General features: G+C 33.5%; 2 protein-coding genes across 2 annotated transcripts; both read left to right on the top strand.

Moving 5' to 3' along the window:
• The first annotated feature begins 4,646 nt into the window (after positions 1-4,646).
• Positions 4,647-6,595, top strand: LOC122518673. Its single transcript, XM_043637705.1, has 2 exons — positions 4,647-5,149; positions 5,275-6,595. The coding sequence occupies exons 1-2, from the start codon at positions 4,647-4,649 to the stop codon at positions 6,593-6,595; spliced, it is 1,824 nt and encodes a 607-aa protein (XP_043493640.1).
• Positions 6,596-7,053: 458 nt separating this feature from the next.
• Positions 7,054-7,599, top strand: LOC122518672. The gene has a single exon (XM_043637704.1). It carries the CDS (start codon positions 7,054-7,056, stop codon positions 7,597-7,599), a length of 546 nt encoding a protein of 181 aa, XP_043493639.1.
• Positions 7,600-12,565: the final 4,966 nt, after the last annotated feature.

Here is a 12,565-nt window from a genome sequence, read left to right as displayed (position 1 = left end):
ATGTTTTTTTACAAAATGATTTTTCTCGAAATTAATATCCACAAAGAAGGTTACTAAATTAATAAACATTAAACTCAACCAGAAAAACTTTCATTAACATTGCGATACTGTTGTATTAGTTTATTTGAAGTACAATGAACCGTCAAATTCTAAGTTTTCAATAAATATTCTATATAGTTATTTTCAAAAAGATTTTCTTTATTGGATCTTAACGAAAAAGAAAAGGAAAAAGAAAAGAAAAGAGCTCTGCCTATAAATGCAACCTTATATAAAAATTTTCCCAACGAAAGAAAAAGGTATACAAAAAAAAAAAAAATAACCTTTAAAAAACTTGCTATGTACGCCACTGCTTTTCTACGAACAGTTGTCCCCCACTTAACTCGATTTTGGCTAGTACTCCGTTAGCAATATGAACTTTCATTTACCTCTCCCCCTTCTTCTTTTAACTCATCAAAAACTTAGGAATTACAAGAAACAAAAGAAACAATCAGGTTTATCGAGGATAAGGAAGTAACCTTTTACTTGAAAATAAATATTAGATTTTAATATATATTTTACATATATTTTAGTTTTTCTATTATACTATTAAACAGACGTCCTATTTATTAATTAGGACAATGAACTAAATAATAAAAATTCTAATGAATTTATATTATAAAATCAAGTTTTTCGACCTAGTATGACTCATACATTTATCGTGTTTTTCGATTTGACAAAATACAAAAAAAAGACAAAGAAAATGTAAATAAAGAGATATATAAAATAAACAAATTTTACATTTATTTACACATATGTATATTTTCGAAATTTCATGAAAATAGAGGGACAGGATTGATAACTCATGAGATCTAACGATGAAATTAGTAAAACTTGACAATTTATTATTTTCCGATAACTTTAGGTAGTAGGCCAATGTAACGGGTTTAAAAAATTGATTTCTTTTTTACATTTTTTGCAAGAAAAACATCTTAAAAATATTTTCTAATGGTTTCTGATCAAAATTTCGAATATTTTAAAAATTATAGCCAAAAGAAACAAGCGCGCCGTAGTTTGTATGGAAGTTTGAAAAACTTTGAACGCGTTTTTCTCGAAATCACGTTTATAAAATTTCGGGGGAGCATTGATTTAAAACTATTCACCGATTAGGCTAAAAATTTAACCTGAAATTTTAAACAAACATAGCTAAATACGTAACCTTTGAAACATTAAATTTTCTAATAATAAATCAATTTTTTTGAATAATTTATCAAAAGAAAAATTCGATCTTGAAAACCTTTTTTTTACAAGTCCGCTATTTTTTTTTTAATATGCATATTATAGGTTAATTCATTAGAACGAAGCCTAAAAACAATAATTTGTTTTATTATTTTAATTCACATGACTACGGGAGGCTATGTGTTTCTCCGAAGCAACTCACCTTTTTTTCGAGGACTCAACTTGTTGCGTATCCCACGCAACGAGTGAGTAGGGCGAAGCACCTAGGCGCGTACGGCCCTGCCAAAGCGTTAGACGCGTGCGATAAAGCATATCGCTGTTTCTAGTGGTAACCACGGCAGCGCTAAGATGCCTGCAAGGGCTCTTTCTTTATTCTAGCTCGCGTTCTCCCACTACATTTATCACGCCAATCATATGTATCGACAGCCGCGTTATGATCGGACTTTTCGGTGATTGGTGCAGCATTGCATCGCCTTTTGGTATAAAAGCCAGCGCGTTTTTGCGCCGGTTGTCACTCTGGATTCATCGCTCGAGATTCATCTAGCTGGACTTGCGAGAACTACTTCAAGGAGAATTCTTTGTATTGCGTAATACCATATCATCTAAGTTCGGCCAGCGACAAGGGACAAAGGCGGTCCTGCACTTGGCCAGAATTATCCGGATTTGTGGATTCTTCTTCACGTTTTCAACCAGGGTTTTTATGCCGAAAGGCTTTTCCCTGACGAGCCAAATAAAGCGTACTTTTTAGTACTGATTGGGCTCAAATAAAGTTGTTATTGTGTTCTTTATTTTCCTATCCTCCTTCCCATTAATAAGGAATCTCGATATCACTCGTAAGGGCATTTTTCGATTCACTACTATCCACTGGAGTACCGATTAAGGCATCGGTCGCATCAACATTTTGGTCCTTCGAGCCGGATCGAGGGAGCTTCCTCCCCACTCTTCGTCCGGCGTCTATTGTGCATACAGTCTTCTTCAACGGAGGAGAAAGAGGCAACGGAAGACTTCCGATCGAGCAACAAAGGAGGTATTGCATCATCGCTACAAGCCGAGAAGCTTCTATTGTTCCGGTGCGTGAGTACGCTGCACGGGACGCCTTATTCAGAGGATTCACGTGAGTTTTGTAATTTCTGTTGCTTGATCATTCTTCGAAGTTGTATTTTTCCCCCTCTTTTCTCTTCTTAATTTTGCCTTTTGTCGTGAAAATGCCTCGTTCGAGTAGTGCACGTGGTGATGTTGAGCGCGTTATACGTAGATTCGAGTATGTAAAGAAAGAATTCGCGCAATTTCAAAAGGCGGTGAGCGAGATAGATCATACCAACCCGCGCGATATAATGAAATTAAAGCTTAGAATTTCCAAAGTTGATAAGAATGTGGCAATATTAGAGGACTTGATAGAAAAGACTTCCGGTGAAACGATGGGAACGCTGGTTGACGAAATTCGCAATCATGTCGAGTCAGTCATCGACGCCAGGGCGGAGGCGGAATTGATCATTAATAGAGCTGAATCGGTAGCCACTTTAGACACAAATGCGCCTACTACGAATCTATTGTCTCCAGTTAGCACTACGGTTAGCAATCCGTCCGTAGATAGCATTTACAGAGTACCGGCGGTACAATTACCTCGTTTTGACGGGAAGCATGAGGAATGGCCTAGTTTCGCGGACTCGTTTCAATCGGTGATAGGAGATAATCCCGCGCTTCGCGATATACAAAAATTTGCATATTTGAAATCATGTTTATCGGGACCGGCCGCGGAGAAAATAAGAGTTTTGGAAATTACCGCGGATAATTATCCGATTGCGTGGAAGACCTTAGTCGAGTGCTATGACAATCCGTTAATATTAATAAATAAGCACGTACGAGCTATTTTAGAGGGTCCCCCTATTGACAGTGAATTTCCCTCGTCTTTAATTGCCGCGTCCGATGCGCTAAGCGCAAATTATAGGGCTTTAGTAGCGACTAAAAAAGTGTTTGTCGATCAATTTGCTATTGCCGCACATCTTTCGCGAGTGGATCCAGCAACACGGCTTCAATGGGAACAACGGTATTCCCGAGATGCTTTACCGACGGTAGACGAATTTGTGATATTTTTGCGCGATCGGGAAATGCGCTAGTAAACTCCCAGCCGGCAGAACATTCTAAAAGAATTAACAATAGCAGAAGGAACGCACCGTTAGGACCCGAGAGAAATTTTCGCTCAAGGAATTTGATGCGTAACGAGCCGCGGTTTAATTCTCCGCGAAATTGGCCGCGAATTTCCGACCGAGGACAAGTTCAAGCGTATTCCACAAGCGCGACTGTCTCGTGTGGCGTATGTCGCGAGAGGCATAACACATCGGAGTGTGAGCAGCTACTGAGAGCCGAGCCCGAGGAGCGCAGAAGAATCGTGGTTAACGCCAATTTGTGTTGTAATTGTTTACAAGCTGGTCACCGCGTATACACATGTATTAAGAATGACTGCTGCAGTAAGTGCAACGGCAGGCATCATGAGTTGTTACATGTGAGAGAGGCCGTTGCAGAAGGTGCAGCGGCGGGCATCACGAATTGTTGCGTTCGAACGGCGTCGGCGGTGCAGAATGCACATGTAGAGCTCCATCACTCGCAGCACCCGCGCTGTTACTAACTGCAGTGGTGCATTTGCTGGATCGCGACGGCAGGCCGCACGAGTGTCGTGTGCTCCTGGATTCGGGTTCCGAAGCACATTTCTTAACGATCCGGTTCGCGAATCTTCTGCGAATAGCCAAACGGGACGTGAATGTACCCATTTCTGGCGTAAACCAAACGGAAACTAGAGTCAAACAGGCAATATTAGCAACGTTGAAATCGCGAACAGAAAATTACGCGTTAGAATTACAATTCTTATTATTACCCACTGTAACGAATAGGTTGCCTTCGCAACGAATTCCGCAAGAAGAATTGACTATACCGGCAGGGATCCAATTGGCAGATCCCAAGTTTTATGAGCCCGCGAATATCGACGCGATTCTCGGTGTCGAGATTTTTGCTTCACTATGGCGCGCAGGTCAGAGCATTAGGTTGAATGAAAATTTAATGGCACAAGGAACTGTACTAGGATGGCTCGTTATGAGCACAGGAAATACGCGCACTCCGCAGAGCGTTAATTGCCACACGGCCACGGTAGATTTGAACTCACAATTGGAAAAATTCTGGAAAATTGAGGAAGTAGCTGAGAGTAGTATTAGTCGCACGAGGAAAATTTGTGCGAAGCACATTACAGAAGCAACACGCGACGGGATGATACTGGCAGATATATAGTGAGATTGCCCTTTAAGGAAGAAAATCAGTTAGGAGATTCGTATACGAGCGCGTTACGAAGATTTCACGCATTAGAGCGATCATTATCGCGCAAACCGAAAATTAGAGATGAATATATTAAATTCTTATCCGAATATGAAGAACTAGGGCATATGACAAGGATAGAAGGGGGACCCCACGAAGATAGATTCTATTTACCGCATCATGCTGTATTAAAGCATACTAGTATTACGACCAAATTGCGAGTAGTGTTCGACGCGTCGGCAAAAACCAGCAACGGGAAATCTTTGAATAACGTATTAATGGTTGGCCCAACCATACAGGAGGATCTATTTGCACTTTTAGTAAGATTTAGATCACATGCTATTGCTATTACCGCGGACATCGCGAAGATGTATCGGCAGATAATAATTGATCCGCGCGATCGCAAATATCAAACTATACTGTGGCGTCGACAGGAAAGTGATCCCGTGAAAACATATAGATTAAATACAGTAACCTATGGAACTGCCTCCGCGTCGTTTTTAGCAACTCGTACGTTACATCAACTCGCGAGCGACGAATTTAACAGATTCCCGAGAGCTGCCATCGCGCTTAAAGAAGATTTCTATGTAGACGACTTGTTAACCGGAGCGCGTACGGTTAGGGAAGCGAAGCAAGTCCGCGACGAGTTAATAAGTATAACCGCAGGGGCAGGCATGCATTTGCGGCAATGGGCGTCAAATTGCGCCGAGATTCTAAAGGACTTAGATACCGCAGATAATAACATCATAAATTTAGATTCGTCAGAACGATAAAAACATTAGGTGTTAATTGGAACGCGGCCGAAGACAACATAGGCTATACGGTAAAGCGAGCAGCTGATCCATCGAAGGTTACTAAGCGCGTTATATTATCCGAAATTTCTCAGTTATTCGACCCGCTAGGTTTATTAGGACCGGTAGTAATCAACGCGAAATTGATGATGCAACGGCTATGGCAATTAAAATCAACATGGGACGAAGATGTCCCCGCCGATATATATAAAATATGGCAGGAGTTCCGCCAAAATCTCCACACGCTCGAGGAGATAAGGTTCGCGCGCAACGTAGCAGGTGATGGAGAAGAAATGGAAATGCATGGTTTTTGTGACGCGAGCGAAAGGGCTTACGGCGCGTGCATTTATGTTAAAACGTTAGGAAAAAATCCCACTTTACGATTAGTCTGCGCCAAATCCAAGGTAGCGCCGCTTAAAACGCAATCGCTTCCGCGACTAGAACTTTGCGGCGCCTTAATACTTTCGCGTCTCTTTAAGGCCACTAAAAATGCTTTGCGTAGAAATGATTTCTGCCGTACAATATTTTGGACGGACTCTACGGTAGTTTTGCATTGGCTCAACACTCCGCCTCACACGTTAAAAACCTACGTAGCACATCGCGTAGCTGAAATTCAAGAGAGCACAGCTCGCGAGCTGTGGCGTCATGTATCGTCCGAACATAATCCCGCGGATTTAATTTCTCGCGGCGTTACACCTGCCGAACTCCGTGAAAGTAAGCTCTGGAAGTCCGGTCCTGCATGGCTTATCCAGCCGGAATCAAATTGGCCGCATAGTAGATTAGAACCAATCGAAATCCCGGAAAAGAAAAGGATTGTAACTCACGCAAGGGTAGCTACTCCGTTCGAACTATTTAGACGGTACTCCTCATTCGTCAAATTAAAGCGCATTATCGCGTATTGCGTTAGATTCGCACGTAACTCGCGCAATTTAAAAGAGAAAAGAATAAAGGGTGAGTTAACCGTGGACGAATTGAAAGGCGCGGAAATAATCGCGATTAGATTGATACAGGAAGAAGCATTTCCCGAGATCATCAAATTAATCAAGTCCGGTAAAGAGGTTTGCGCATCATTCTCCGTACTTAGCCCGTTTGTAGACAATTTAGGAATATTAAGAGTTGGAGGTAGATTGGCAAGGAGCAACTTGCCATACGAGCAAAGGCATCCCGCATTATTGCCGAAAGACCATACAATTACAAACGCGATAATACGCGAAAAGCACCATCAAATAGGGCACGGTGGTACGCAAGCCACTTTGAACGCACTTCGCGATCGTTTTGGCCAATAATGGGCGAAGTAGCGTTAAGCGCGTAATATATAAATGCATTACTTGTCGACGTTTAAAACCCGCTACGCCGCAATATCCTATGAGTGATCTACCTGCCAGTCGTCTTCTACCGAATCGTCCGTTTATCCACACCGGCGTAGATTTCTGCGGTCCGTTATTCATCAAGGAAAGGCAACACCGGAACCGTGGTCGCGCGAAAATATATGTGGCGGTATTCGTCTGTTTTAGCACCAAGGCCGTCATTTAGAACTCGTGAATGATCTAACGACTGAAGCATTTTTAGCAGCTTTGCGTAGATTTATGGCACGCCGTGGAAAATGTTCGGACATATATTCCGACAACGCGACTAATTTCGTAGGTGCGGCGAACGAACTAGAAGCGCGCGTCTCGCGAAGTTTGGTAAATGAAGGAATCAAGTGGCATTTCATCCCACCCCGTTCCCCCCATTTTGGAGGTCTATGGGAGGCGGCCGTAAAATCATTCAAATATCATCTAGTTCGAATTATAGGCGAGACATTGCTATCTTACGAGCGTTATTAACATACGTCCTCGAGATAGAGGCGATTCTTAACTCGCGTCCTATCACGCCTCTGTCTAATGACCCGAATGATTTGCGCGCTCTTACACCTGGGCATTTTCTAATTGGAAATTCGTTTACGAGTTTGCCAGAGGACGAATACAGGGATATACCATCCGGGCGCCTGTCCCAATGGCAGCACGTACAGCAGATGAGACAGCATTTTTGGAACCGATGGAATAAGGAATATTTGAACGAGCAGACGGTCCGTAAAAAATGGCACAGAGGCACAGCAGACAAAATAAGTCCGGGTACACTAGTCATCTTGCGAGAAGATAATTCCCCTCCACTCAAATGGTCATTAGGACGTATCGCGGAAGTACATAAAGGAGCCGACGGTATAGCACGCGTGGCGAGCGTAAAAACTGCCAACGGTCTTGTAAAGCGCGGTATTAAACGTCTTTCTCCTTTACCAAGCGATTTATAAAAAAAAAAAAAAATTTTTTTTTTTCTTTCAGTCGCGTTAATTACTGAATATGTATTGTAATAAGCGGTTAACAGTATGTATATATAGTTTATAATTTGTATTTAAGTGTGCGCATTTTGGTTTTTAAATTTTGAACGGTGCCCGTTCAAGGGGGGGAGTATGTTGCGTATCCCACGCAACGAGTGAGTAGGGCGAAGCACCTAGGCGCGTACGGCCCTGCCAAAGCGTTAGACGCGTGCGATAAAGCATATCGCTGTTTCTAGTGGTAACCACGGCAGCGCTAAGATGCCTGCAAGGGCTCTTTCTTTATTCTAGCTCGCGTTCTCCCACTACATTTATCACGCCAATCATATGTATCGACAGCCGCGTTATGATCGGACTTTTCGGTGATTGGTGCAGCATTGCATCGCCTTTTGGTATAAAAGCCAGCGCGTTTTTGCGCCGGTTGTCACTCTGGATTCATCGCTCGAGATTCATCTAGCTGGACTTGCGAGAACTACTTCAAGGAGAATTCTTTGTATTGCGTAATACCATATCATCTAAGTTCGGCCAGCGACAAGGGACAAAGGCGGTCCTGCACTTGGCCAGAATTATCCGGATTTGTGGATTCTTCTTCATCGTTTTCAACCAGGGTTTTTATGCCGAAAGGCTTTTCCCTGACGAGCCAAATAAAGCGTACTTTTTAGTACTGATTGGGCTCAAATAAAGTTGTTATTGTGTTCTTTATTTTCCTATCCTCCTTCCCATTAATAAGGAATCTCGATATCACTCGTAAGGGCATTTTTCGATTCACTACTATCCACTGGAGTACCGATTAAGGCATCGGTCGCAACAACACAACTTAGACAAAATTATTAACAAATTAATATAAATTAATTAAAAAAAGTTTTTTTGTACACTTCATGATACCAATAAAACGAGAATTTCAAAACGATGGGATTTTATTTTCATATTTAAAAAATTCATGGAAAGTTCAGTTTCAATCAAATTTAAATTTACTGTTGAATTTCAAAACAATTGTTAATTTTTGGTTGTTTATATTTAAGAATTATTTTAATTATTTGAATTATTTATTTTTAAGTTTAAAATATATCGTAATTTATTAATTTTAAATTTTTATTTTTATTATTATCATTATTATTATTAAAATAAATTAATTTAATTTTTAATTTAAATTAATTTTTTATTCAAGTTAAATATTAATTTGTTTATTTTAATTAATAATTTAATTTTTATTAATTTTATTTTCATTTTAAAAATTGAATTTTTAAATTTATTTTAGCTTTAGAATTTAATTTAACCATAAAAATTGAATTTTGAAATTTTAGTGTTTTTTAAAAGTTAAGATATTAAATTTTAAAAATTTATTTTAATTTTTGATAATTTTACGGAAAATTAGATTAATTTATAGAACTTACATATCTATAATAAATTTAATATAATAAAAATATAATTAATAATAATTATACAATACTTAATAATAATCTATTATTCCAAAACTACACATTAACCAATCCGATTAATATATATTAATTTTATATTTAATATAGTAAGTTATATAAATTTCCCCCCAAAAAATTATATTATATTAAAAAAAAAAAAAAAAACACACAGATATTTAATACAGAATTAAATTACTATTTTAAATTATATAAATCTGTTACCAATATTATAATATATGTATAAATTAAATAGTTACTTATATGTTCAATAAATATTTATATAATTACCTATTATTATATGAATATATATACTATGTATATAAACATATAATATATTTATTTAGGTAAAAAAATTCTAAATGATAACCTAATAATATATTATTTAAATTTAAATTTAAATTTATGTATAAATGTACTTATATATATTTATGTGGAATTGGGAAAAATTCTTAAGTAAAAGAGCGAATAAATATAAAGGCAAGAAACGTTACGATATGAATGTTCGAGAACTATCATTATTAAATATATATGTTAATATTTCGAGAATAAGTAGTGTTGTTATCTGGTAGGTAGAGCTATAAGAAATGTTGTCCTTTGTTGTTACGGTATGAAGAAATGAGAGGGTATGAGTACATGCGTGTGTGTAGCGTGGATATGAGAGGATACGAGAAGCGGCGATATAAAAGAAAGGAATAAAGAGGGGAGAGCGCGATAAGTAAAGACATAAGATATATAAGAGAGTCGAAGAGAATTTTGAGAGATCGAGAGTGAAAAAGTAGGGTTACGAAAAATATCCTACATTTATATATGTATGTATGTATGTATGTATGTATGTATGTACGTATAGATGTATAAATTATTAATTGAATTTTTTAAAGAAATTTTTTTCACTAAATAAGAAAGGATTATATTCAATTTCTTTATAAAAATTATTTTCACTTAATTATTATAAAATAAATTTAATTGTAGTTATAATTATTTTTTAAATAAAAATTATATATAAATTTAATTTAAATTTTAAAAATTTTTTAATATTTAAAATTAATAAAGAAATTAAAGTTTTTTTAGTTTATATTTTAATAATTAAAAAATTTAATGCTAGCTATAGCGATTAAACTAATAGTTAAAATTAATTATTAAAAATATTCATATTATAAATTATTATAATTTGTTAAATTAAATATTTAATTAAATGGGTAAATATTAATATTATTTACTTTAATAATTTTAATATTTTTTGTTAAGTTAATTTATACAATAAACTAGAATTAGATACTCTATTATAGTAATTAATTAAAATTTAAATACTTAAATATTTAAATATAAAATATTAAATCATTCAATTTATAAGATTTGGCGATGTTTTATAAAATTATAGGAATCTGTAAGTTATTGATGATCCACGATAAGAAAAACTATTTACACAATAAAAAAATTATTTATTTATGTATTGCTATTTTAAAAATTTTATTAAGTATAATTTTTTTTTTTTAAATTTTAGTAAAATTTAAGTCAAAATATAGTTTATATCAGAAATTCATGGATTACATTTTTTTAGTAATACTGGAAAATTTAATTTAAATTGAATTAGATATTGGATTTTATAGCAAACTTAATTAATTAATTGATTTGAATATAATATATAAAATGTGTACAAATTGCCTGACACTTTCAATAAAATGAAATAAGTCGTAACATAGTTTAAATACTAGAAAGTTGGTTATAGATAAAATTTTGGTTTAACATAAATAATTTATATACAATAATAAGAATATTATACAAAAAGTTAATATAAGAATTTAAATTTATTTAAATTGACTTTTAAATTAAATTAAATTTTTTTTTTAAATTATTTTTTTTTTACTAATAATTTATTAATATTATATTATTATAATAATTAATATTATTTAAAAATTTTTTAGTTCGATAATTAATTAAATAAATAATTTTTTTTAACTATAAATACAGTAATGAAATTAAAATTTTATTATAAAATTCAAAAGTAATTTTAATTTTGTGTACCTTTTGTATCTCTCTCAGGGGGGGTTGATTAATAAATTTATTTAAATTTAAATTTATCTTGAATTTAAATGAATTAATTAAAAATTTCAAGTAAGTGTTAAATTATATTATTAATTTTTAATTGGAAGTAAAATATTAAACGATTTTAAATATGTCTAGTTTTCTTTAGAATTAAATGAAATTCAGCTTTAAAATTTAACTCTTATTAATATTATTTTTTAATAAATTATTTAAAGTAAATATATTGGGGATAAATTTAATATATTGGTTATAGTTTAATTTTTATTTTGGTATTTAATAGTAATTAAAAATTATATTTCTTTTAAAAAAGTGTTTTAATTTATACTAAGATGAAAAAATATTTTTGAATTTAAAAATTTAATTTTATTTTAATTTTTTTTTAATTAACTAATTAATTTTTTTTAGTAGTAATAACGATTATATTAGTAAATACTATATAGTTTGATTAATTTATAATGTTATAAAATTAATCTAAGGAATTAGGCAAATTTATTTAATTTATATTAAATATTTACCTGTTTATCACAAAACATGTCTTGTTGAATTTGAATAATAAGTTAGAATTCTTCTGCCCATCGAATAAAATTTAAAGGGCCTGCAGTATATTGACTATACAAAGGTAGCAAATAAATAGTTTTTTATTGGAAACTTGAATGAAAGACTAATAAAATATAGACTGTCTCAAATTAATTGAATTGAATTTTAAATAAACTATTATATATTATTATTAAGTTATTTATTTTACATTAATTGGAATTTTGATTGGAGTAGCATTTTTAGAATTATTGGATATATTATACGTTGAATTTCTCAATCTTTGTTTTATTAAGTTTCAATATTTTTAATTTTTTATATTATATTTAATTATGTTGAAAGTTTTCAACATAAAATTTCCACATCAGATTTTACAAAATTTCAAACAATTTAATGTTTTTTGATTAGAAAATTTTATAATACAATTATTTTATTTATTAGAATAGTAGTTAAATAAATCATATTATTTAATATATGATTTAATTAATAGAATATATATTTAAATTTATATATCAAAAATTCTTTTATTTAATAAATTAAATTTATAGGTAGAATTATTTTCATAATTTTCAATTCAATACATTTAGAATTAATTTATTTAGATTGAATTAGTTTATATTTCTAAGTTTAGTATATAATTTTTAGATTTGTTTTAATCTATTATAATATATAAAGTGATTAATATAAACGATTTTTAATTTAAGTTTTAATATTTGTTTTAAGAATAATTTTTTTTAATTATTTGTCCAAATTTTATAAGTTTATTACTAGGATGGATTTAGGTTTAACATTCTTATTGTTTAATTATTTATTATAAATTGAAAATCTTTTAACTCTGAATAGTTACAGTTTTAATAAATCACGTTAGAGATGTCGGTATCATAATAATTATTAGGTTATATGTTATTAGGATCTTGAAATGTTTTATTCTATGATTTAAATTTTAA

Source organism: Polistes fuscatus, unplaced genomic scaffold, assembly GCF_010416935.1.
Source record: "Polistes fuscatus isolate 324 unplaced genomic scaffold, CU_Pfus_HIC Scaffold26, whole genome shotgun sequence".
NCBI classification, from domain to species: domain Eukaryota; kingdom Metazoa; phylum Arthropoda; class Insecta; order Hymenoptera; family Vespidae; genus Polistes; species Polistes fuscatus.
Note: the sequence above shows the minus strand (reverse complement) of the source record. Positions and strands in the feature narration are given on the sequence as shown.